General features: G+C 61.7%; 9 protein-coding genes across 9 annotated transcripts; 6 read left to right on the top strand and 3 right to left on the bottom strand.

The window, feature by feature from the left end:
* Nucleotides 1–148: 148 nt before the first annotated feature.
* Nucleotides 149–1,828, bottom strand: COLE_02962 (uncharacterized protein; the record flags this gene model as incomplete). Its single annotated transcript, XM_018423360.2, has 4 exons — nt 149–303; nt 356–614; nt 654–741; nt 780–1,828. 4 exons carry the CDS (start codon nt 1,826–1,828, stop codon nt 149–151), a joined length of 1,551 nt encoding a protein of 516 aa, XP_018278444.1.
* Nucleotides 1,829–3,313: 1,485 nt separating this feature from the next.
* On the top strand, nt 3,314–5,512 carry COLE_02963 (uncharacterized protein; the record flags this gene model as incomplete). Its single annotated transcript, XM_018419274.2, has 6 exons — nt 3,314–3,606; nt 3,645–3,959; nt 4,006–4,066; nt 4,113–4,228; nt 4,264–5,408; nt 5,445–5,512. 6 exons carry the CDS (start codon nt 3,314–3,316, stop codon nt 5,510–5,512), a joined length of 1,998 nt encoding a protein of 665 aa, XP_018278445.1.
* A 1,074-nt stretch (nt 5,513–6,586) lies between these two features.
* On the top strand, nt 6,587–9,456 carry COLE_02964 (uncharacterized protein; the record flags this gene model as incomplete). The annotated part of the gene is made up of 14 exons (XM_065626249.1): nt 6,587–6,644; nt 6,709–6,755; nt 6,787–6,864; nt 6,896–7,069; nt 7,100–7,219; nt 7,251–7,367; nt 7,399–7,522; nt 7,555–7,651; nt 7,685–8,109; nt 8,154–8,223; nt 8,260–8,710; nt 8,744–8,820; nt 8,856–9,066; nt 9,100–9,456. The coding sequence occupies 14 exons, from the start codon at nt 6,587–6,589 to the stop codon at nt 9,454–9,456; spliced, it is 2,406 nt and encodes an 801-aa protein (XP_065482518.1).
* Nucleotides 9,457–9,526: 70 nt separating this feature from the next.
* Nucleotides 9,527–10,259, bottom strand: COLE_02965 (uncharacterized protein; the record flags this gene model as incomplete). Its single annotated transcript, XM_018423361.2, has 3 exons — nt 9,527–9,572; nt 9,838–9,902; nt 9,969–10,259. 3 exons carry the CDS (start codon nt 10,257–10,259, stop codon nt 9,527–9,529), a joined length of 402 nt encoding a protein of 133 aa, XP_018278447.1.
* A 547-nt stretch (nt 10,260–10,806) lies between these two features.
* Nucleotides 10,807–12,191, top strand: COLE_02966 (uncharacterized protein; the record flags this gene model as incomplete). The annotated part of the gene is made up of 2 exons (XM_018427106.2): nt 10,807–11,509; nt 11,542–12,191. The coding sequence occupies 2 exons, from the start codon at nt 10,807–10,809 to the stop codon at nt 12,189–12,191; spliced, it is 1,353 nt and encodes a 450-aa protein (XP_018274878.1).
* A 237-nt stretch (nt 12,192–12,428) lies between these two features.
* Nucleotides 12,429–13,105, top strand: COLE_02967 (uncharacterized protein; the record flags this gene model as incomplete). The annotated part of the gene is made up of 3 exons (XM_018425663.1): nt 12,429–12,698; nt 12,747–12,909; nt 12,942–13,105. The coding sequence occupies 3 exons, from the start codon at nt 12,429–12,431 to the stop codon at nt 13,103–13,105; spliced, it is 597 nt and encodes a 198-aa protein (XP_018274879.1).
* Nucleotides 13,106–13,415: 310 nt separating this feature from the next.
* Nucleotides 13,416–16,814, top strand: COLE_02968 (uncharacterized protein; the record flags this gene model as incomplete). Its single annotated transcript, XM_018427080.2, has 4 exons — nt 13,416–13,434; nt 13,467–13,594; nt 13,629–16,370; nt 16,404–16,814. 4 exons carry the CDS (start codon nt 13,416–13,418, stop codon nt 16,812–16,814), a joined length of 3,300 nt encoding a protein of 1,099 aa, XP_018274880.1.
* A 3,280-nt stretch (nt 16,815–20,094) lies between these two features.
* Nucleotides 20,095–21,036, top strand: COLE_02969 (uncharacterized protein; the record flags this gene model as incomplete). Its single annotated transcript, XM_018421615.1, has 4 exons — nt 20,095–20,532; nt 20,566–20,586; nt 20,660–20,745; nt 20,799–21,036. 4 exons carry the CDS (start codon nt 20,095–20,097, stop codon nt 21,034–21,036), a joined length of 783 nt encoding a protein of 260 aa, XP_018274881.1.
* A 659-nt stretch (nt 21,037–21,695) lies between these two features.
* On the bottom strand, nt 21,696–23,217 carry COLE_02970 (uncharacterized protein; the record flags this gene model as incomplete). The annotated part of the gene is made up of 4 exons (XM_018424681.2): nt 21,696–21,736; nt 21,779–22,346; nt 22,588–22,890; nt 22,924–23,217. 4 exons carry the CDS (start codon nt 23,215–23,217, stop codon nt 21,696–21,698), a joined length of 1,206 nt encoding a protein of 401 aa, XP_018274882.1.
* Nucleotides 23,218–23,756: the final 539 nt, after the last annotated feature.

Raw genomic sequence — 23,756 nt, forward strand, 5'->3', positions numbered from 1 at the left:
CCCCACACGGGACCTAATTCGTCTATCACCGCAGCCAAGCACATCACGCAGTTGCTATCAATGCATCCCTTGACATTGACAGGCTCAACTCATCTTACTCGAACAGAGATACTTCTTACCACTACAAGACTTCTTACCCGTTCTTCTCCTACAAACCATACCGCTCGCCCGCGGTGCGTGCCATAATGTCCTTGGCAGGACCCAGCAGACGCGTGAATGCCTGCTCGCCGAGCGCCGCGACGCGCAGCTTCTCCGTCGCACGCACAGTAGCGGCACGGGTCTGACGATTGAGAAGCGCCAGCTCTGTCACAGTTAGCAATCTGGCGCGGCGATCAGGGATGGAGATAATACGCACCACCAAAGTAGTCGCCCTTGCCCATCTGCTTGACAACAGTCTCACGACCGTCGATCGGCTTGATAGCCGCAGCCGAACCGCTCTCGATGAGGAAGAACTCATCGCCCATATCACCGTGACGGATAACATCCTGTCCGGCCTCAAACGTGCGAGACTCAAGGACATCGGCGATCTTGGCACGCTCGCTAGGCTTGAGCGACGACAGGATAGGCACCGCAGCAAGGAATGCCTCGTACTGACGGCGCTTGCGGGAAGTGTGCTGTTACGTTAGCTCTGGTAGGTGGTCGGCTGGTCTCACGTCAAGGAGAATGGTGCGGAATGAGACACGGTCAAGAGCCCAAAGAGTGCAGGGCGTTGTGGAAACGATGGACGCCGCACGAGGAGCACTGTCTGGTCAGCTCAATGTGCGCACAATATGACGTACTTGTGCATCAAAGCCAGTTCACCGAACGAGGCACCCTCGTGGTAGACAACGACCCGCTTGCCCAAAGTCTCCGAGTCACCGGCTGCGAGGTCGAGAGACTGGCCATCCTTCTTGACGAAGACTTCGAGCTCACCTCGCTCGACAATGTAGAAGTAGTCACCGGCGTCACCCTGCTGAATGATAATGTCCTTGGCGGGAATGTTGACCTCGCGCATGGCTGTGAGCACATCCATTTCCTGCTCTTCGTCGAGGTTCTTGAACAGGAAGTTGTCCTTGATTGCAAAACGAATGCGTTCGATCTGCTCAGGAGTCTTGGGGAAGGTGGGTATGGCGTTGGCGCTCGACGTGTCGTCCTCGTCTTCCTCCTCGATAAATGCATTTGCTCCGGGGTCGTACTTCTTCGAGTGCGATGGCTGGAGAGACTCGGCCGACACAGAGGTACGACGGCCCAGAGCATACTGAGGAATGGGAGGAGCTTCCTCATCGCTGTCCTCCTCCTCCTCATCGTCAGGGGAAGGTGGGCGGGGGACGCCTACTGGCGCCGATGGCGTCTGGGCGCTTGGTCCGAACGGCGAGTTGCTGTTAAAGTCCTTGTCCGTTGGCTCTCCGAACGGAGACGAGTCATTCTGGGCCCTATCGGGGACGTCATGGTTGGCGAAGGAAGACCCAAACAGTCCAGCGGCAGCGGCCCCTCCTCCTAGCGCAGCACCACCCATAGCAGCGGCTCCGATACCACGGTTAGACCCACGGTCAGTGGGGTCGAGGAGCTCGGTACGTGGAGAGGTTTCACCGGGGCCCTTGGCAAAGTTGGCAATGCCGCCACGAGATGAGGTTGAGCGCTGAGATATCAGTTGTGCGCAGGTCGGTGGAGGGAGGGGGGAGGAAGGGAGAAGGTCGATTGTTAAGACTTTGCGTTTACATACCTCTTCACGGAGTTTGTCCTGGAACCAATCGGCGCAGAACTGGAGAATGTCAGATGGTTGCTGCCTAGCAACGTCGCGGTTGAGGTCGTTGAGAATGTTCTGGTACTGGGCGCTGGCACCCGACATGGTCGGTGAATTGGGTGGGAAAGAGGAGAGGGGGTGGGGCGATTAAAGGCCGGGGTGGTAAAAGGTGATGGGGTGATGGGAGGTGAGGCCGAGGAGAGTGACGGCGAAAGAGGAGATTGGGAGAGTATGGGACTGTTGATGGGGTTGACCGGGGTTGAGGTGAGGGGTGGTGAGGAGAAAGGATGTGATGGGTGGTGAGTAAGGAGTTAGGATGAAGGCGGGAAGGAGGAGATGACTGGACCTGGACGGAGAGCAGAAGGGGGTCTGAGGAGTCTGAGAGTACGGAGAGAGTGAGAGAGTGAGAGAGGGATGGGATGGAATGGATTGGGGAGGATGAGAACGAGGATGAGGATGTGGATGGAGATGGAGATGGGGAGGATGGCGAGTAACAAAGTGGGGGGAGGGGGGGCCGAGGGTTGGACGGAGACGACGAGAGGGAGGGAGGGAGTGAGTGATGAATGAGAGACGGGGGAGGGCATGTCCAGGGAGGGTGGGGATGTGCAAGGATTGAGGATTGGCAGGGGCTCTCTCTGTCTTGCCATCTCGCTACGGTGCACGCAGTGTGCAGAGTGGGCAGCGTGGATTATGACGCAATCTCCTTCCTCCCCCTCTGCGCCCTCCCAATTCACTCTCTCTCTCTCCCTTGCTCCCCCTCACTCCCATTCCCCACCTACTCCTCCAGCCATTATCATCTCCACGTCGTTAATATAGCCAGGCAGGCTGTAATCAACCTGCAACTCCATTAGCTCTGCTTATTAGAATATTGGCTTCCCTATTCACCCCGCCTTTCCCCACACATGCACCGCTCCTCTGTTCCACTAACAACTGCACCTGCACACGCTGCACTCTCTTCCGCACCCATCATCACGATCGCTCGCGTCTCCACCAGACTGGCTCCACCCACTGTTCCCCTCATCTCAGCCTCCTCTCGACGTCTCATACCCCCTCTCCCCAACAGTCTTCCGCCCAGCCGCCGAGTGCGGCGACTGCCCAAACCGGTCCCTCGGCGTGCCTGCCCATCCAGGTGCCTCGTCCTCTTCACCGTGTGCCCTCCGGCCTTGGGCCCCTCCAAGCGCGGCACTAGGTTGTCCGGATCACTTACGCGGCACCAGGTCAACAAACGGACCAACTAAACAGTTCGGACGCCATCTCTGCTTCATCTATACTTTACATCAAAGGTCCATCAAGTCCAACTGGTTCGTATCTATCCAGCTCCGACATTGCCCTGTCCTCCACTGTCCCCAATCCCTCCGGCAGTCGTTCGCACGCTGCCCACACTCCGACCCCTCCCTCTTCTCATTCCCGGAGCTCATCGCTAAACAGCCCACAGTCAACCCAACACGCGCCCTCCAGCTATGGTAACCTATTCCGGCGCGGTTTAAGCTTTGCTCTTTCCCAAAAGTCATACGCTACCGCCAACTTTGACGCGTCCTTTGCCATCATCTTATCAAAAGTTCCGCCCGCGTCACCCACAGCACAGCCTTCATGACAACCGCCCTCGAGTTGTCCCCACGGATAGCCGAGCTGGCCACAGACTTTGTCGACCTTCGACTCTCTCAGCCTGATCTTGCAGAGGACCAGGATCGCCGCAGGCTGGATTCCACCACCCCCACAGCCTCAATGACCTCGTCGCCAGCAGCGCCAGCATCGCTTCCTGTCATGCCCGAACACTCGCGCGAGGCATCTTCCTCGTCTGCTTCCACTGGGCTGCACTCTGATGAGTCGCCGCCGCGGCCATCGCGTTCCGCCCTGCGCAAGGCGCGGGGCGCTAACCTCACGTGCGTACCGTGACCGTGCGGTCCAAGTTAACAAACAGGGTGTTGTTACATGAAGCCGAGAACCTTCACTCCGAGGTCGCCACCCTTCTCGACAAGATATACGAGATTGAAGAGCTGCGTCACTCGCCGTCCGCACGCTCAGGTCATGCGACAAGATTGGACGGACTCCTGTCAGAGCTCAACGACTCTATTCAAGCTCTCAGCCAGCGCATGACAACGTTCGAGGTCGCGCCGGAAAGCGACCCGTCGGGAATGCTTGGGCCTCTCAGAGCGGACTGGGCTAAGGTGCTCTCACAGCACGCGCAGCTCAAGCAGGAATTGCAAGAAGACCCATGGCTGGTCCGCTTCCGCACGTACGTTATCCTTCACTACATTGGGCGCCCTTCTCTCTAACCCCAGGACTGCCGATCAGGCGCAAGACATGATGGACCCATTGCAGAACAGTCTCCTCGAAGTGACAGTGAGAGCCCACCCCCCTCCTGCTCGTGTCACCAACTGACGGACAGTCATATGTCGGTCGCATTCTCTCGTCGTTGGCACCAGTGCCGATGTCTGCACCGGAGGGCAAACTGAGCATTGAGCGATTGCGGAGGCTCGTCGCTGGGCATGCGAGACTGAAAGTGTGAGTGGGGATCCAGGAGGGAGGTTGACGATCAGCGCGTACGTCCCGAGTGTGATCAAGATTCTACGTATCATGGACAAAAGCGTCTCGGAGCGCGCAGTGAAGAACGGCGAGGCTTTACGGCGCGTTGCCGACATGCAGCAACGCTGGGTTATGCTGCAGCGCCAGCTGAGTCACCTGGATGACAAGGTCAGGCTAGTGCTTTCGCAAAACGATCCGGATCACCCCCACTTTGAGGACAACGTCGAGTTGCTGGAGGATGACAGGTCACACCACACGTCCCCGCTGCACTCGCCACCCCTCTTCCAGTCCGATACGCCACCACACTACAGCTTGCAGCGTGTGCTGAGCGCCGGATCAGCCATACCAGATGCTAGACAGTCCTTGGCGCCTCCCAGCGTGCCAAGGACCGGTTCAATCACCCCGAATGCCCAACGTTCAGTGAGGCGGATTCAGTCCCGTCCCTCTCTGCCTGTGGCCTCCCCTTTGGATCGCCCAAGGTGGAATGCTTCGACGCGGCCCTTCGAGCCCCCTCCCACGCCCCCGGCTCTCAGACGCCCGAGCCAGGGGAGTCAGAACTCGTTGGGCATGTCTGCGTCGGCAATCGGTAGACGCCCGAGCCAGGCCAGCATCGGATCAGCCTTTGGGACACAGTCGCTACGCCGCGCGGGAAGCCCGACGTTCTCATCGCCTCCTGGGTCAACGGCGCCACGCATGCCGCACACAGCACCCCGCAAAAATATTCCGAGCACGCCAACAAGGCCGAGAGCCATGGGCCGTCAGTCATTCGGTGGTTCGCTAGGTCGGCCACCGCCATCCGCTTTCCGTGTAATTTCACCGGCGCCGTCGATGCCACATCGACCATCGTCTCGCGTGTCCATTGCATCTGCGGCGTCTTCGCATATTCCAGCCGCAGGAAAGCTTTTCACGCCCAGCAAGTACGATCTGCTGGACCAGGAGGTGCAAAAGGTCATCGACGAAGTGCAGCCAAACATCCTGATTACGCGGCTTGATCAGCCACTACGCCGCGGTCAGAGGAAGGCGGAGGGCGAGTCATGGACGGGCGAATTTGTGTTCGGAGGAGGAGAGAGGAGCTCGAGCGTCAAGTTGCTCGAGCTCCCGGGCCGCGGACCGCCTGGTGCGCCGAAGCGGGTCAAGGTCATGGTGCGGGTCGGAGGTGGTGAGTTGGCCTGGCCGTATGAAAAGCTAATGACAGCGTGGGGTGACCTGAAGGTCCATCTGCAGAAGAAGAAGGAGGACGCCGTGAGCATCGCGACGAGCTAGAGATGAGGAGAGGGCGAGGAAGTCGACGGGAAGAATTACATTACCTCGCGCCTGCGGTCAACTCTGGCAGTACTGTTACCTTACTATATGTATGCATTTGATCTGATATATTCTGAAGTACTAGATGACCTCGTCTTCCGGCGGCGTCTGCCGGTCCAGCTCCTCCAGTATCCCCTTCCACATATCCACAATCTGCCTCTCCCACCCCGTCCGCTCCTGCTCGGTGTGGACCTCGCCCTCGTCGCCGTCAGGCCCCATCGCCGTCCCCCCGAAATCCCCATACGGCCGGGCCCACAAGAGCATCTTCTCGCGCGCGAGCTCCACAATCGACCGCAACCGGACTTTGGCCGTCTGCTCCACCCCGCTCCCGCCCTCGACGCGGACCGCCTCGCCCGGGCCCTCCACCCCCGCCCTCCACCCCTCCCCCCTCAACACCGCGACCCACCCCCGCTCGATCTCCCCCACCAAATCCAGGAGGGCGAGCATAACCTCCCCCGCGCGCTGCGCGAGTGTCTCCTCGTCCTCGTCCGCGTCCTCGTCCACGCTCAACAGTGGTAGCTGGGGGATATACCGCGCCGCGTTCGCCGTATATGCGAGGAGGTAGGCGGCGCGCGCCGACGCCCACGGCTCGCGCGCCGGTATTTGCAGAATGGCTTGTAAGAGCGGCGCGAGGCGCGCGAGCAGCGCCGAGAGCGGGCCCAGCCGGCTGGGGTTAGCGGGACGGCGGGGACGCACTGCTTGCGCTCGTCGCGCTCCAGGCCGAGCTGCGCCGCGTCGAGGTATGCGCGCAGCGCGGCTTCCTGGGCCGCGCTCAACGAGAGGTACGAGGACGGCGGGGCGCGCGACCACGCGCCGGTGTCCTTTGTCATGCTGAGAGACCGAGAGGGCGATCGCTAGGACACCCCGAGAGCTGAGCGCTGAGAGATGGAGACAGCGGGTGGAGGGCGGGAGCAAATGGCGTCACAGAAGTGGAGGTGGTTGATTGTACCGACTTTGGTCGCCACCATCTCCGCGTCACTCAGCTCGATCGGAGCAGGTATAGACACGACATCGGCGGCGCTACCCAGACTCGCCATGAAGTTCATGATCGACGACCTCCCGGTCCTCTTCCCCTACGACCGGTGCGTGCCCCGCCGGCCTTGCTGACTCCAGGGTGTATCCCGGTACGCTTCCCTCGCGGGCTCTCTAACGCCCAGAACAGTACTCGTACATGTGTGATCTGAAGAAGACGCTCGATGCCGGCGTGAGCTGCCCGCCGTTCGCGCTCACCGCAGGGGCACTGCGTGCTCGAAATGCCCTCGGGGACAGGCAAGACCGTCTCCCTCCTCAGCCTCATCGTCTCGTACATGCAAGTGAGACGCCTCCCGTGCGTCGCTAACCCAGTTCTACCCGCAAAAGCGCAAGCTCATCTACTGCTCGCGCACGGTCCCCGAGATCGAGAAGGCGCTGGCCGAGCTCAAGCGGCTCATGGAGTATCGCGAAGAGCAGGGGGCGAACGAGCGCGAGTTCCGCGGCCTCGGGCTGACGTCGCGCAAGAACCTGTGTCTCAACCCCGAGGTGAGGCGCGTGTGGGCGCGCTGACGCCAGGTGAACAAGCAGAAGAAGGGCAAGGTCGTCGACAGCATGTGCCGCGACCTCACGTCGTCGTATGCGTGCGAGCGCGGGCGCGCCGAGCCGGGCAGCGTGCCCCTGTGCAGCTGGCATGAGGTGCGGACGGTGGTGGCACAGCTGATTCCAGGAACTGAACAATTACGAGACGGGAAACCTCATCCCGCCCGGGGTGTGGACGCTCGACGACGTCAAGAAGTACGGGCAGGACAAGGGCGTGTGTCCGTACTTCACCATTCGCCGGATGGTGAGCCGGGAGATGGCGCGGCTGATGCCAGATGCCGTTCGTCGACGTGATCATCTACTCGTTTCACTACCTCCTCGATCCCAAGGTCGCTGAGCAAGTCTCGGCGGAGCTCAGTGCGGAGAGCATTGTCGTGTTTGACGAAGCGCACAATATTGGTGAGGCTGATAGTTGGGCGGGCTGACGTCAGATAACGTCTGTATTGAGTCGCTGTCTATCGACCTCACGCGGCCAATGCTCGAGTCGGCGGCACGCAGTGTCGCCAAGATCGGCGACAAGGTCGACGAGTAAGCGAAGGCTCAGGGCGCTACTGATCCCAGAATCAAGAAGACGGATGCGGCCAAGTTGCAGGAGGAGTACGACAAGCTGGTCGAGGGACTGCGCTCCTCCAACGACCGGCACGATCCCGAGGACGATATGCTCGCAAATCCCGTGCTCACCGACGACATGATCCAGGGCGCCATCCCCGGCAACATCCGCAAGGCGGAGCACTTTATCGCCTTCCTCAAGCGCTTCATCGAGTATTTGAAGACGCGCATGCGCGTCCTTCACGTCGTCGCCGAGACACCGGTGTCCTTCCTGGCTCATTTGAAGGAGATCACGTTCATCGAGAAGCGGCCGCTGCAGTTTTGCGCTGAGCGCCTCACAAACCTCATCCGTACACTCGAGCTCACCAACATCGAGGAGCACGCAGCGTTGCAGAAGATTGCCTCGTTTGGGACTCTGGTGTCAACGTACGAGAAGGGTAAGCACCAGTCTAGCTCTGGCCCCGGTCTCGCTGACGGCTAGGCTTCTTGCTCATCCTCGAGCCGTACGAGACAGAGCACGCCACCGTTCCCAACCCCATCTTCCGCTTCACGTGAGTCCATGCTGGTGCCCCGGCTAATCGTCGCAGCTGCCTTGACCCCTCTCTCGCCATTGCCCCCATCTTCGAACGTTTCGGGAGCGTCATCATTACATCAGGAACAATCTCTCCACTCGACATGTACCCCAAGATCCTACAGTTCCAGCCCGTTATCCAGGAATCATACCCGATGACGCTCACGCGCAACGCCTTCTTGCCGATGGTCATCACGCGTGGCTCAGACCAAGTGCCCATCTCATCGCGCTTCGAGGTCCGTAACGACCCGGCGGTGGTGCGCAACTTTGGGAGTATCCTCATCGAGTTGTCCAAGACGGTACCGGACGGCGTCGTCGCCTTCTTCCCGTCCTACCTCTACATGGAGTCGATCGTGAGCGCGTGGTACGACATGGGTATTCTCAGCGAGGTTTGGAAGCACAAGCTGCTGTTCGTCGAGACGCCAGATGCCATGGAAACGTCCATTGCGCTCAAGAATTATCGCGAGGTGAGTATGCGCCAGTCCTCATCCTGACCCCAGGCATGCAACAACGGGCGCGGAGCTGTGCTGCTCTCCGTTGCGCGAGGAAAAGTGTCTGAAGGTATCGACTTCGATCAGTAGGTCAAGCCGTTGAGTAAGCTGACGCCCTCAGCAACTACGGCCGCGCCGTCATCATGTTCGGCATTCCGTACCAGTACACGGAAAGCCGTATCCTGAAGGCTCGCCTCGAGTTCCTGCGCGACAACCACAGGGTGCGCGAGAACGACTATCTCACTTTCGACGCCATGCGTCACGCCGCGCAATGTGTCGGGCGTGTCCTGCGCGGAAAGACTGACTGGGGTCTCATGGTTTTCGCTGACAAGGTAGGAAGGAACGGGAGGCACAACTGACGACAGCGTTTCGCGCGCCAAGACAAGCGATCCAAGCTGCCGCGCTGGATCAACCAGTATATCACGGACGCGCACTCGAACCTGTCGACCGACATGGCCGTGGTGCTCGCCAAGAAGTTTATTCGCCAGATCTCGCAGCCGTTCGACCACACACAGACGGGCATCTCACTCTGGACGCTGGAGGACATCGAAGAGCGCCAGCGGCAGGACAAGGAGGAGGCGGAGCGCGCGGGCGCCGAGATCGACCGCGCGTTCGGGCCGCAGGTGAACGGCCGCGTCGACGACGCCGATGTGGAAATGGACCAGCACTTCGAAATTGACGACGCGGTGCTGGCTGAGGTGGACTGGCCGGAGGATGTGTGAGGGAGAAGACGATCTGTTGTAGCCATAGCCGCGCCACTATCCTGCTGATATCTATGCATTGCTAACCGATTTAGAACGAGCCGACCTGCTTGGGGTCGTCGCGTCCTGCCAGGAACCTGGGCGTTAGTGTGTGTCGTGAAGAGATTGCGAGGGGAGGGTGAAAGTGGAGGTATCCGGAACGTCTGGCGCCACATCTGCGAGTATCGTCGCAAAAGCTAGAAATGCTGGCCGCGCGTGGCTTCTGAACAACGCAGAGCACTTCCACATTTAGGCAGGTGCTGTCGCACTGCTGTCTCCGCGCGTGCAGTGACCGGCGTCTCGCAACTGCGACCGATCTTCGTTGCCCATGTCCACATGGGCACGCCCACCGCCTGTACTCACTTGTCCATGAAAGTCTCGGGCTTTGCAGGCTGCTCCAGCGGCCTGAACCAGTGCATGAGGTGGGGCTAGCATCAGCACAACTCTCGCCCTCCCTCCGACACCACCTCCCCTGCCTCCACTCCAGCACCCACCTCCTGCTTCCAGCAGTTCATCGTCTCCTGGTACTCGACCCAGTTCTTGTGCAGCAGCATGTTGATGACCTTGAGGTCCTGGACGCTGCGCGCCTTCTCAAAGTCCTCGCGGATCTTGAGCCGGATAGCGCTCGGGCTCACGTTGAGCGCGTACAACGCGCAGATCTCGGGCGCGCTCCTGTACCAGTGCCGGTATGCCGAGAGGACGCGGGTGCGGGCCTCGTCGTGCGTGCGCGCGATCTTGACGGCCTGCGCGAGGCGCGACGGGATAGTCGGGGTCTGCATGGCCATGGCGGGCGGCGTGAGCGGAGTAGCGAGTCGAGTGGAATGAGCCCGATGTGGTTGGCAGGGCCGAGGGCGGCTGATGGATTTGATCCCGCCGCCCACCGTACGGCGCGCGCATGGCCGGGAATAAACCCTCGCGGGTGTGTGGCAGTCGCGCGATTTGCCACCTAAACCTCGAATTCGACGTCACTCACCACCACCCACAACCATGAGCCGACGCGACGACGGGCCGCCTCCGGCCAAAAAGCCTGCGCTTGACATCGCCGCCATCCGCGCACAGGTTGCGGCGCGCAAAGCAGCGATCGAGGGACGCTCGGGGAGCGGGACGCCGGCCGCGAGCCGCGGCGCATCACCCGCCCGTTCCACCGCTGCACCCCGCCCCGCGCCCGCAGCGAGCATCGACCCTAACATCCACGACAAGATCGCGGCGGCGCGCGCCCGCGTCGAAGCCATGAAGGCGAAGCAGAGCGCGTCGGCGGGGCCCGCGGGGCCCGCCCCGCCCGCCCCCGCGCCGCCGCCCAAGCCGACGGGCGTCGCGCTCCATCCCCTCTTGATGACGGAGAGCGTCGAGGTGCCGCAAGAGAAGAACGAGAAGCGCGCCATGCGCGCGCGATACAAGACAATGGCACCCAAGTTCTCGACGGTGCGCGCGAACGCCGCCGCTGCCGAGGAGTCGGCGGCGAAGGCAGCAAAGGTCGTGCCGCCCGCGGTCGCGCTCGCGAACCCGTACATCTCGACGCCGACGCCGGGGATCGGCCCCGAGACGCGCGGCGCGACGGCGCCCGCGCCTGCGCGCAAGTCGCGCAAGATGGCGTTCTCGAAGCCGGGCAAGTATATCAAGCAGGGAGACCAGCTGCGCAATGAGATCAAGCTTGAGGAGCTCAAGGCGCGCATCGCCGCGCAGTCGCGCAAGGCTGGTCTCGACTCCGAGTTCGATGTGTTGGAGCGCAGCCTTAAGCGGCAGGCGCCTCCGGCCGTCGAGTGGTGGGACGAGGCGATTATGCCGTCGGGCATGGGGTACGACGACTTGCCAAAGGCCCTGGAGTACATCGAGACGAATAATGAGAGTCTGGTGACGCATCTGGTACAGCACCCTATTGCAATTACGGCGGCGGGAGACAGGCGGCAGCCCGAGCGCGGGCTGATGCTCACGAAGAAGGAGCAGAAAAAGATGCGGCGACAGCGGCGCATGGCTGAGCTCAAGGACAGGCAGGACCGCGTGCGGATGGGCCTCATCCCCCCCGATCCGCCCAAGGGTGAGTTGACCACGGTATGCAGCTGACAGCAGTGCGCCTCGCGAACATGATGAAGGTCCTCACCTCGGACGCGGTCCAGGACCCGACGAAACTCGAGAAGCGTATTGTGCGCGAAGTCGAGCTGCGCGCCCTCAAGCACGAGCAGGACAACGCCGAGCGCAAGCTCTCGAAGGAGGAGCGCCGCGAGAAGGAGTACGCCAAGCTCAACGACGCCGAGTCCAAGAACGGCCTCCAGGCGTCCGTGTACCTCATCCGATACCTCACCAACGGGCGGCACAAGTTCAAGGTCCGCAAGACGGCCGAGCACGACCTGCTTACTGGCTTGACGATTTTCGCGCCCAACTTCGCCCTCGTCGTCGTCGAGGGCGTCGCGAAGAAGATCAAGCATTACCGGCAGCTGATGACGGCGCGGATTGACTGGACAGAGGAGCCGCGGGCACAGGGCGAGTCCGGGAGCGACAGCGAGGCGGACGAGGGCGAGGGGGAGAAGAAGGACGGGCCAGACATGAGCACGAACCGCTGCGAGGTGGTTTGGGAAGGCGAGATTCCAGAGCGCACGTTCAAGTTCTTCCGCGCACGGCATGCCGAGACGGATAGCGAGGGCAAGAACCTCCTCGGGCCAAAGTACGAGGGGTTGTGGGACCTCGCCAAGCGGTGGAATTGGGACGGCGATGTCTACTGAGCGCATCAAGCGGAGGGGGCGCGGTGCGACGGAGCGGCGGCGTGATGGCGCGACAGTGGCAGACGCGGACGCTCGCGTTACATGTATATTATCATCATCCGTGCGAGCGGTGAACAACGCCGATCCAATTCTAATCGGGTTGCTTGAGCATGCTGCTGCGACCCGATCATCACACGCCTGCGCATAACTACACCCTCCACCCACTCACCACTATACTCACCACACACGCTCACAACAATGAACACTCGCGCAGCTCGGAACCTCCCAAACGGCTGGAAGAGGCCTGCGCACCCGCCGCGCATCCCCGCCTCCTACCCGGCCCTTCTCCCGCTTCTCCACCTCTCCCCCGTCGCGCTCAACACCGCCCTCCGTGCACCCATCCTCTTCAGGCATGTTTCACGCGGCCGCAACCCCCACCGCCAAGCCGCCCAACTCGGCGATGCCTACCTCCGCGTCCTCCTCCTCGAGCTGGGCGCCGAGATGAACCTCCCCGTGGTGGCGTGTAACGTGAGCATACCCTTTCTGTCCCACCTCGCTCCTTCTCGCTTACATCAGCATCTCGTCAGCCTCGTCGGCGCCAATACCACCCTCGCACAGATCACGCTCGAGAGCGGCGTGCTCGACGTTGCCCTTCAGCGCAGCTCGTACTCGTACGCGACGGTGAACGCTGCCGCGGGGATATTCGAGGCGCTCATTGCTGTGATGCACGAGGAGATTGGTAGAAACTGTGCTAGACTAGGCTGACCTCAGGCGCCCGCGCTACCGGCATCCTCAGGAAGGTCCTCATGCCCTGGATTGCTGCTGTAATCGACGCCAAGGTCGTGCCCGCTGTTCGGCAGCACGAGGGTCGGGAGGCGGCGAACGCCATCTCGACTCAGATGCAGCGCATGTTGCGCGAGAGCCTCCTCCCATAAGCTGAATGATTTGTTAGTTTCTTGGTCGTGGCCATCGTCTTGATCAACCTCCAGCGTTGACCTTATGAGTATGCATTTATTGTCGTGCCATCTGGAATAACTGTACGTCAGCTTTGTGTGCAATGCACCGAGCAACCGTTGGCGGTCGCCATATCCATCTTCAGAGTTGTGTGTCGCCTAAATTCGCCGTTTTGGATTCTAGAGTGAAAAAGCTCCCGAGCTGCTGTGACGTTGTGACGTCCAAGCCGGCCCCGGCGTCACAACTTGCCATCACCTCACCTCTCACCACCTACTTCCATCACACATCGCCATGTCCATGCTCGACGACTGTGAGCCTCTTACACGTCCACACTAACGTCAGTTGTCGAGCATGCGGCTGGCCCCGGGCGAGGAGCCGCGCCCCGGCCCAGCGCGCTAGCCCGGGTCGAGTACGAGGGCTTCGAGCATGACGACCACACGGCCGACGACGTGTCGCCGCTCGTGCGAGCTGTGAGTCCTTCGTTTGTCGGCGAGCTGACAGCAGCTTGAAACAGGCTTCGTACCCACCGCACGTGCAAGCGCTTCTCTCCCGCCCCTCTTCTCCCTCAGCACTGTGCAGTACACGCCGCCCGCCAATATCCTGTTCCTCACAGCTGCGAACAATGTGCTCTTCTTCGCAACCCACCCCCTCTCTGTTGTGATCATTGATCTCAATGCGCCAGACGAGTTGGTTACGATTGACTTGCCACGGCCAACAGACAAGGGACCGCGCGATGTGTCGATCAAGGCGCTCTTCGCCGACCCCACAGCCCGGCATCTCATCATCACCACGTCTACAGGCGACGCATTTTACCTCCCCGTCGCCGGGATTAGCAGTCAACAGAACCGGCGGCCCCGCGCTCTTCGTCTCCGCCAGACTGTCACTGCCGTCGCGTGGTCCCCCATTCCATCCGAGAGCACCGATCCCAACTCCCCGCCCCCGACTGACGTGCTGCTCGGCTGCGTGAACGGCGCCATTCTGTCCCTCCCCCTCCCGCCATCCGATGATATCTTCAAGGTTCAGCTGCCCATGGGCAAGCAGCTCGAGCGCGACCTCCAAGTTGTGTATCACGTTGAGGGTGGTGAGACGGTCACGGGCCTCGCATTCGGCTTCTGGAAAGCGAAGAAGGAGCGCAAGGCTTGGGTCGTGTTCACCACGAAGGACAGAGTCTTCGAAGTGCAGGCACCCGTGACCACGACATATGCTGGGGGCAAGAACGGGGGGTGGGCCGAGGAGGTCTTCCGAACGGTTCGCGACGGCGTGCCCAAATTCCACGAGATGCCCGGTGACCCACCCAATTCCGAACTGCACACATTCATCCCCTCCGTTGAGGGACAGGTCGCTGCCGACCTCCCAGCACCCACTGCCATTGCGTGGCTGACCGGTGCTGGTCTGTATCACGCACGCTTGTCTCCCGTAGCATCCCCGGAAATCCTCGTCCAATCCTCCCTCCTCCCATACCCGCCTGCCCCCGGTGTCGACGCACCGCCACCCACCGCGTTCCGACGCAACGCTCCCCCACCCGCAGAAGAAGCTGCGCCAGTTCCCATCTCAACTGCGGTGACGCAATGGCACTGGCTGTGTCTCTATCCTGACCGCATCGTTGCCGTCTCGCGGCTCAGCGAGAAGGTCGTGTGGGATGAGCCTTTACCGCGGAGCCCTGGACAGAAGGCGCTCGGTCTCTCCTCCGACCCCGTGTCGCGCACGTTCTGGGTGGCGACCACGCAGTCGATTATTGAGGTTGTGCTGCAGAAGGAGGAGCGCGATGTGTGGCGCGCCAAGCTCGAGCAGAACTCGTTTGCCTCAGCGCTCGAGTACGCCGCTACGCCCGCACAGCGCGACATCGTGCTTTCAAAGCAGGGTGACGCGCTCTTCGCCGAGGGCAAGTACATTCTCGCCGCGCGGGCATACGCCGAGTCAACGCGCAGCTTTGAGTTCGTGACCTTGCGCTTCGTCGACGCGGATGAGCGTGACGCTCTTCGCGCATACCTTATCGGACGGCTTGACAAACTCGACAAGAAGGACCTCACTCAGCGCATGATGATTGCCACGTGGTTGCTCGAGAACTACCTCAGCAAGTGCAACACCCTGGAAGACCTGATTGCTGCGGAGTCAGCAACAAGCGACGTCGAGACGCTGCATGTTGAGCGCGACATGGTCGAGGATGACCTCAAGACGTTTATCAAGGACTACCGTGCCAATCTTGACCCCCGCGTCGTTTACGAGCTCATTCTTGCGCACGGTCGCATGGACCTGTACCTTTACTACGCCGAGCAGAACAAGGACCACGACCGCGTCGTCGAGCACTGGATCCAGGAGGAGAACTGGACCAAGGCCATCGACGTGCTCAGCCGTCAAGACTCGCTAGACTTGTACTACCGCTTTGCGTCGATCCTCATGCGCAACGTGCCCAAGCAGACAGTCGAGGCATGGGAGCGACAGTCGGCGCTCGAGCCACGCCGTCTCATTCCCGCTCTCCTCCAGCAGCGCTCCGAGCCACTCGCCACAAACCAGGCTGTGAGATATCTAGAGCACGTTGTGTTCCGGCAGGCCTCTACCGATTCCACCATCTACAACCTCCTGCTTACGCTGTATGCGAGCGCGAAGGATGTCGATGACGCCCCGCTTCTCCGCTTCCTCAACTCGTGTCCTGACGACCCCATCACCGAGCGGCCATACTACGACCTCGACTACGCTCTCCGATTGTGCAAGGCGCATGGCCGCATCCAGCCGTGCGTCCACATCTACAGCCGCATGGGTCTATACGAGCAGAGTGTGGCCCTTGCGCTGGAGAAAGGTGACCTTGAGTTGGCCAAGATCAACGCCGACAAGCCGGAAGACGACGAGGCGCTGCGCAAGAAGTTGTGGCTCAAGATTGCCAAGTATGTTGTCCAAGAGAAGGGCGACATCAAGAGCGCGATGAAGTTCCTCGAGAGCACCGACCTCGTCAAGATTGAGGACATCCTGCCCTTCTTCCCCGACTTTGTTGTCATCGACGACTTCAAGACCGAGATCTGCAGCGCACTTGAGGACTACTCGGCTCGCATTGAGGAGCTCAAGGCCGAGATGGCCGAGGCGACGCGCTCCGCTGAGAGTATTAAGCGCGACATCTCTGCGTTGAGCACGCGCTTTGTCGCAGTCGAGATGAGCGACAAGTGCTGGCGCTGCGGGCAGGGCATCACAAGCCGCCAATTCTACGTCTTCCCATGCCAGCACGCCTTCCACGCTGACTGCCTTATCTCCATGGTACGCCGGCCTCTCTGTGACCGCTGACCCCAGGCAATGGAATACCTCCCCTCCCCTTCGCTGCGGCGCATCCTGCACTTACAGGACGAGCTCGTCCGCTCCGACGCGCCCGGCCACAAGCTCCTTTCCGCGCAGTTCAGCGGCCCCAACACACCGCGCAGACAGGAGTCCATATCGGCGGCCGACTTCCTTCTTGCGCCCGGACGCCGCGTGCTCGCTGCCGGCGACCGGTTGCGCGAGCTCATCGTGCCGGACGCGCTGGCGCAGGCGGTGGTAGGCGGTAAGAAGAGGCGCAGCGCGCAGGACGAGGGGCGGCTGGAGGCTGCGCGTGCCGAGCTTGACGCGCTCGTCGCGGCTGTGTGCCCGCTGTGCGAGGGTGCAGTGGCAGCCATCGACAGGCCGTTTGTCCGCGACGGCGAGGACGCGGGCGACTGGGCCGTCTAGTGTTGTACTATAGATCTAGAGATGCTGCATACTGAGTAAGGCAAATGTCCAGGATCCGCGGAGTGGGGACCGGCCCGCCGACTTGGAGTGGCAGTCGACCGGCTATTAAGTTCCTATGCTGACCACTGTCTCCAACCGCCTGGCGCGCCTGAATTGCCTTCACTGCCTCGCGTGATCGCCGTTCTCGTTACCACCTCAGAGGATGAGAACCTGCCGGGTATGGCGCTCGCTACTGGGCCTCACAGCTCTCCTCGTTCCATCGCCGCCGTTGCGCATCTCTGCGAGGCAATCATCATGTACGCCTCTTTGGTCCTCTCCACCGCCACGAAGGCACTCGGAGTCGCGCCACTCCGACCACCCTACGTGACTTGAATACGTGGGCCGCCTCAACAACACCAGCGCCCTGACGCTTGGAAGAGGTGGACCCGCCGCACTCGAGCCGGGAATGCGCGGCGACAAGCCTCTAGTGCATAGTATGTGGCGATGGTCGTTCCAGGTGGCGCGAGACCGTTCCAAGTTGGTGCCATGATTTCCCCTTCCGCTGGAACCGAGTTGGCAGGCATTTGTGAACGCCATCTGTCCCGCGTGGCTGACGCCAACCAGCATGCGCCAACCCACTCAGAACTTTGGGAGGTGCTGCCGCTCGGCACTGAGATACCCGTAGCGAGCACGAGCATCCTTCGGCCGCCGTGCGATCAAACGTCCGCAGAGGCGGTGACAGCGTGCACGAGCGCTTCGAATAGGAACAGATACCTCGAAACGGGACAACACCGCTGGATGAGATGAAAGTGTTCGTTGCGGATACGCTGAGCACAATACCGAGCGGGGCATGGCCTGTCTGCACCAGACAAGTAGTTTGCGGATGGCGTCGACTCGCTGCAAACTGCAAGTCATGCATATGCGGAATGCTCTACAGACAGGCCTAGAGCTTGGCGAGTCTCAACCGGGTCTGAACATACGACCAACCACATGTTGATTGGCCACCGGGCCGAGCAGCTCTTGGCAGTGAAGACAGGGAATCAGTGGCGCCCACACACGCAATCATGCTTGAGATAATGGAGAGGGGGCGGCCTGAGTCGACGCCGCGGTATTGAACGCTGGACCAGTGGCAGAATTTCAACGCTCAGCCAGCATCCATAAAACGCATCGTCACCCTTAGGGGAGCGACGGGCTTTGGGAACATACACTCTCGACCAGCTCGTGTAGCGGCCGGAGGTCATTGAAGTCGTATGCTTCGCGTGTACGCTCGCACAGGAAACACAGGCCCGAGTAGAGGCCACCTCATGCAGCGGCGCTGCAGTGTTCCTATGCGACGGCACATAGGTGCACTTCAACCGTGTGACTCCCGAACAGTAACTAATGACGCTCGCCGCGTATCCGGACCCGCACGCGAGCCCGAATTATGAGCTTCTGGGAATTCTGGGACAGGTGCGACAGAGTGTGAGCTCATGCGAGTTCAGCGTCGAGTGCACCTCCCAGCTCTGCCCCGCCATCGCACGGTGCGAGGCTGCTGACACGCATCTCACAGCCCAGTGGGTCGCGACATGGGGTGAGAGTGGGCTTTTGTATTGCGAGAGGATAAGGCTCAACGACGCCCGTTGCGAGGGCGCTTGGTGCGATTCCAAGCGAGGAGAGTGGTTCCAAGATATCGGCATGAATTGGTTGCCGATCACTTCGGCACATTTCTCGAACACGTGGCTGAGGCCTGGATTTCCTGTTATTCTGCTGTTTTTTCAATAGGAGTGGCGGACGCCGTTCCCCTAAAGACAGTCTCGTGAGTCGCCCCACTTTGCATGCTGACCCCATTCTGGCATGCGTTTCAAACCCTCCCCATCGCATTCTCGAGGGCGCGTGTAAGCTTTTAGGAGTGCAAGTTGTCACGGCGGGAGAGCGACTGCAAACGCTAATGTGGGGGCCTCGTGCCTTCCACAGTGCCTTGATGAAGGATCTCATGACGCTCGCCTCTCGACCGTTTCACAGTTTCTGCACCCCGCACATCGTGCAGCTTCGGCCTCCAAGTGGCACTGCACGCCGTTCCTCAAACAAAGTTACACTTATGCTCTGACCCATGCCGCAGCGACGGGAGGTGGCCAGACCCTCCTCGCGCTGTCGCAGAAGCGCGGTGTATGCGTGTATGCGCCACACAGGGCGGGCTCACATTCTTTGCGTCCCGCGACGCCGCTAATACATCCCCTCCCTTCCCAGCGCAACCAGGCCCAGAGGTGCAAAGGTGCAAAGGTGCAGAGGTCCCAGTCAGAAGTCCAGACGTCCAGAGGTCCAGAGGACCGAGGCTTCCGGACATGGTGGCCACCGCAACGGGAGCATGGATGCAGCAACGGGAGCATGGATGCACAGAACAGACTTTATCACGCACTTGTCACTCACTCACTGCTCACCCTCACTCTCGTCCGCGCCCAGCTACTATGGGGACCCGGGCACGCAGCAGCTCGCTGGCGGTCCGCCGCATCTCGCTGCGCAACATCCTCGTTGCGCTCTGCTTCCTCGTCTCCCTCCTCCTCCTCGTCACCCTCCAGGCAGTGTACACGGGGTCGCTGCCGTCCGTCGTGGCGGCGTGGGGCGGACCACCGTCCAGCGCCGTGACGCAGCTCTGCGACCCCTTCCGCGTACTGCATGGCGCGGGGCGGCGACAAAAGCCTTCGCGCGTCCAGGACGTCCTCACATCCATCCCGGCAGGCAGCCAGCTCGGCGAGCTCAAGGGCCTCAACAACGACGAAAACAACTACAAGTGCGCTGCGGACCGCCACTCGCTGACGCCAGGTACTACACGGAAGCCAAGCTGCGACAGCTGACGGCGTGCATGGCGCGAGGGGACTGCCACCCCAACGCCGAGAATGTAAGTTCTGCCTGTCCCTCCGCCGCCTCTCCCCCTGCCACCCGCTTACCCCAGGTAATCATCTTCGCGGCATACCACTGCCACATGTCCGTGTTCAAGGGCTACGTCGGCGGCGAGGGCGTGTGGTGCAACGGCATGATCGACTCGCTCGAGCGGCAGGGCTACACGGTCCTCCTAGCCAAAGACGACTGGGGCTACGTCGCGCACATCTACCGCCAGATTCCCGACCTCGTCAAAGCCATCATCGGCGACGACTCGCCCGGCAGCCGGTACGGGCGTCCGCACGACTTCTTCCGCTCCGCCGCGCGCCCCGACGGCTTCCCGACGTGGAAGTTCTTCCGCTTCTACTACTTCCCCACGCCCAAGGGCACGGTCATCAGCAGCTACTGGTGCGTGTCGGCCGAGATCGAGTGGCGCGCCCCCGGCATGGGCAACTACCGCAGTGAGTATCCTCGCGAGTGCGCTGATGCAGACAACACGTATCTCGGGTATGCGCTCGAAGCGGCCGCGGAGACGCGCACGGTGCCGTGGGCGCAGCGCCCGAACCGCGCATATATCCTCGGCAAGCGCGTGCAGTACTTCTACAAGTGGCGGGAGGAGCCGTTCATCCCCGCCGAGTATATAACGCGCGCGTACCATGAGATGCGGAAGGAGATCCCCGACTTTGAGTTCGTCGGCGGGTTCATCGACGACCGCACGCCCGAGGAGAAGGAGACGCTCGGCGAGTGGAAGGTGCCCGAAGGCGTGCGGCAGCTGGGCAAGATGAACGCGAGCGAGTTCGACGACGCCGTGGCCAACTCCAAGGCCATGGTCGGCCTCGGGTGGCCGGCGACGTCGCCGTCGCCGTATCGCGCAATTGCACGGGTGGGTCGTGTTTGAGGTGTGGCTGACAAGCAGGGGGTTCCGTTCTTGAATCCGGTGAGCTTGGTCAATTGGTCCTGGCGTGCAGTCGCTGGGCTTCCCGGTCCTCCGTGGCGTAAGCTGACCCCAGCACACGATGCACCTGCACTCGAAAGCCGACGACCCCGCGTCCTGGGCCTTCGTGCAACACGACTCGCTGCGGTACGAGCAGCCTCCGTGCGTCGCCTCTCCTCCTCTCTTTCCCCCTCTCCCCCCAACTCTAACCCCAGCCACGTCTACAACACCGAAGCGAACAACTACGAGGGCTTCATCGCCGCCCTCCGGGCAGCCATGACGACGCCCGCCGAGCCCTACATCCTCCCGCGATTACAGCGGGACGCGCTGGACCGGCGCATGCGCGACTTCGTGCACCACGACTGGCGGGCCGAGGCCGCGCGCGTGCTCGCGAACCGCAAGAACGGGGAGGAGAGCGAGTTGGGCACCGACCTCGGCATGTTCGAGCTGTAGCTGTGACACTATTGTATGCATCCATGACTAGGCTCAGCTCTTCGCCACATCTTTGATCTCGTTGAGCAGCCGCCCAAGTCGAATGACTCCTCCGCTTTCGTGCCTTCGGTACACGCACAGACCGCATACGCCGCGGACACGCCCCAAAAACGACAACGGCCTGGTTCGAACAGGCGCTCCAGAAGGAATTGGATATGCCACGTGCATCGTATGCAGTTCAAGTCCAACGCGTTAACCACTCCGCCACGTTGCCGACGGTGGGCGGACGGGGCGGGTGTGGCGAGGCGGTGGCGGGCCGTGGGGACGGCGGCGTGGCTGCTTCTCGCATGAGTCGTTGCGCAGACAAGACCGGGGTCGTCCGGCGAGATGCACACGGACAACGAGGGAACGGTCCCCGTCGCCGCGCTTACCACTCTCGCGCGGCCCAGAAACACTCGGCATGCCGCGGATGTCGCGGTGGGCTGTATCGCTAACGAGAACGCTGCCCATGTGGCACTGATTTGCCGTTTTAGGGAGATATCACACTCGGCATCTCAGGCACCAAGTCACGTCGCTCGATACTGCCATGATCATCCATCCTGCCCAGCCCGCTCTACTTGAGCGCCATGTACAATAATTCCCTCGTCGTCCCAACGTCCCAACGTCCCAATGTCCCAACGTTACAGCTTCAAGTGCTCCAGAACCCACGCCGCGTCCTTGTCTGGTCGTCAGTGTGTATCTTGTATAGCCTCGTGCAACTCACCACCACGACCAGAGAGGTTGACGAGGATAGCCTCGTCCTTGGGGAGCGTGGGCGCGATGCGGATCGCCCACGCGACAGCGTGCGAGCTCTCAAGTGCAGGGATAATACCTTCGACGCGGGACAGCTCCATGAACGCGTCGAGTGTCTCCTTGTCGCTCGCGCTCTGGTAGTCGACACGCCCCACGTCCTTGAGGTACGAGTGCTGCGGCCCGATGCCGGGGTAGTCGAGACCCGAGGCGCACGAGTACACGGGCGAGGGGTTGCCGTCCTTGTCTTCGAGGACGTAGCAGGCCATACCATGGAGCGCGCCGGGCTTGCCCTTGGTGAGCGTGGCGGCATGCTGGCCCTCCTCTTCGAGCGAGAGACCCGCGGGCTCGACACCGACGAGGTGCACGCCGTCGTCCTCGAGGAAAGCAGTGAACATGCCCATGGCGTTGGAGCCGCCGCCGACGCACGCGACGACGTGCTCGGGAAGCTTGCCGTGCTTGTCCTGAAACTGCTGGCGGGCCTCCTTGCCGATGACGGACTGGAAGTCGCGCACCATTGCGGGGAAGGGGTGGGGGCCGACCTGGGGTTAGTGGTTGGGGGGGTGGGCGATGGGAGGGCGAGGGTATGTCCATGCCTTAGGGGCTGGAACGAGACATGGAGGGGCCGTGCGCGGTGACCGCCAATTGACACCAGCCATGGCATCGACCCGACTCCATCGCCAGACAGCAGCCCGTGCTCTTGAGCGATGCGAGATGCGCTAGACCATGGTCCGAGGCCGTTGTCCACATGAGGCCTCTAGCCCTCGAATTCAAGACACTCACAACAGACCCAATGGCGTAGATAAAGTTCTCGGGGTCCTTGAGGTACTCGTCGAACGCGTCGTCGACAGCGTCCTTGAGGGTCGCCTGGCCACGGGTCACGGGGATGAGGTTGCACCCGAGAATCTTCATCTTGGTGACGTTGGGGGCCTCCTTCTCAATGTCGACCTGGCCCATGTAGATCTCGCAGGGGATGCCGACGAGGGCGCAGGCGGTCGCAAGCGCGACGCCGTGCTGGCCCGCGCCGGTCTCGGCGATGACCTTCTTCTTGCCCATGAACTTGGCGAGGAGGGCCTCGCCGAGGCACTGGGGTTAGTAGGGAGGTCCTCCAACACTCACGTGGTTGATCTTGTGCGCGCCGGTGTGGTTGAGGTCCTCGCGCTTGAGGTAGATCTGGGCGCCGCCGAGCTTCTGGCTCAAGCGGCGGCAGTGGAAGATGGGCGACGGGCGGCCGGTGTACGTGGCATTGAGCTCGGCGAGCTCGTCCTGGAACTCCTTGGTCTTGGTGATCTGCTCGTAGGCGACGGCGATGTCGTCCATGGCCTTCTTGAGGTGCGGGGGCACGAGCTGGCCGCCGTAGGCGCCAAAGTAGCCCTCGGCGTTGGGCATGGGTGCGAACTTGGAGGCAGTCATTGTTGAGGATGAGGGGGGGAGAGCGAGCGAGAGGGAGAGAGGGAGAGAGAGAGCAAAGCGAGGGAGAGGGGGGATATATGCGACCAAGAGATGGGGAGCAGCCATTGCCCGCGGATCGCTCGCCGCACTGCCACCACCCGGGTTTTTGCACACCCGAGCATACCGATCTTCCAAACCCCGTTCAATGCCCCCCCCTACTTGGCCCCAGGCACACAGATCAGACGGCCAGCTGCGAGATTAGATCCTATTCAATTCGGCCCACTCTCCATATCTCGTGTCTCCGAGCTCTCTCTGTCATCCCACTCTCGTCCTCTCGTCCTCTCGTCCTCTCGTAACCTGTGCCTCGGCTAAACACCGCGCCTGGGTATTGGACGGCATCGACGCGTGCGGCAGTGAGGTGGGCGGCCCCGCCCCCGCACCCCGCACCGGGTGACTCGCCAGCGAGCTCCGCGGCGCCGTCCGCGGCCATGCCGGCGCTTATCGCTCGGTCTCGGTCAGCTGATACGGGTGCGGCGTCGGGTCGGGTTGCGGTGTGGGGT

Source organism: Cutaneotrichosporon oleaginosum (genome assembly GCF_008065305.1).
Source record: "Cutaneotrichosporon oleaginosum strain ATCC 20508 chromosome Unknown ATCC20508_contig02, whole genome shotgun sequence".
Classification (NCBI taxonomy): Eukaryota; Fungi; Basidiomycota; class Tremellomycetes; order Trichosporonales; family Trichosporonaceae; genus Cutaneotrichosporon; species Cutaneotrichosporon oleaginosum.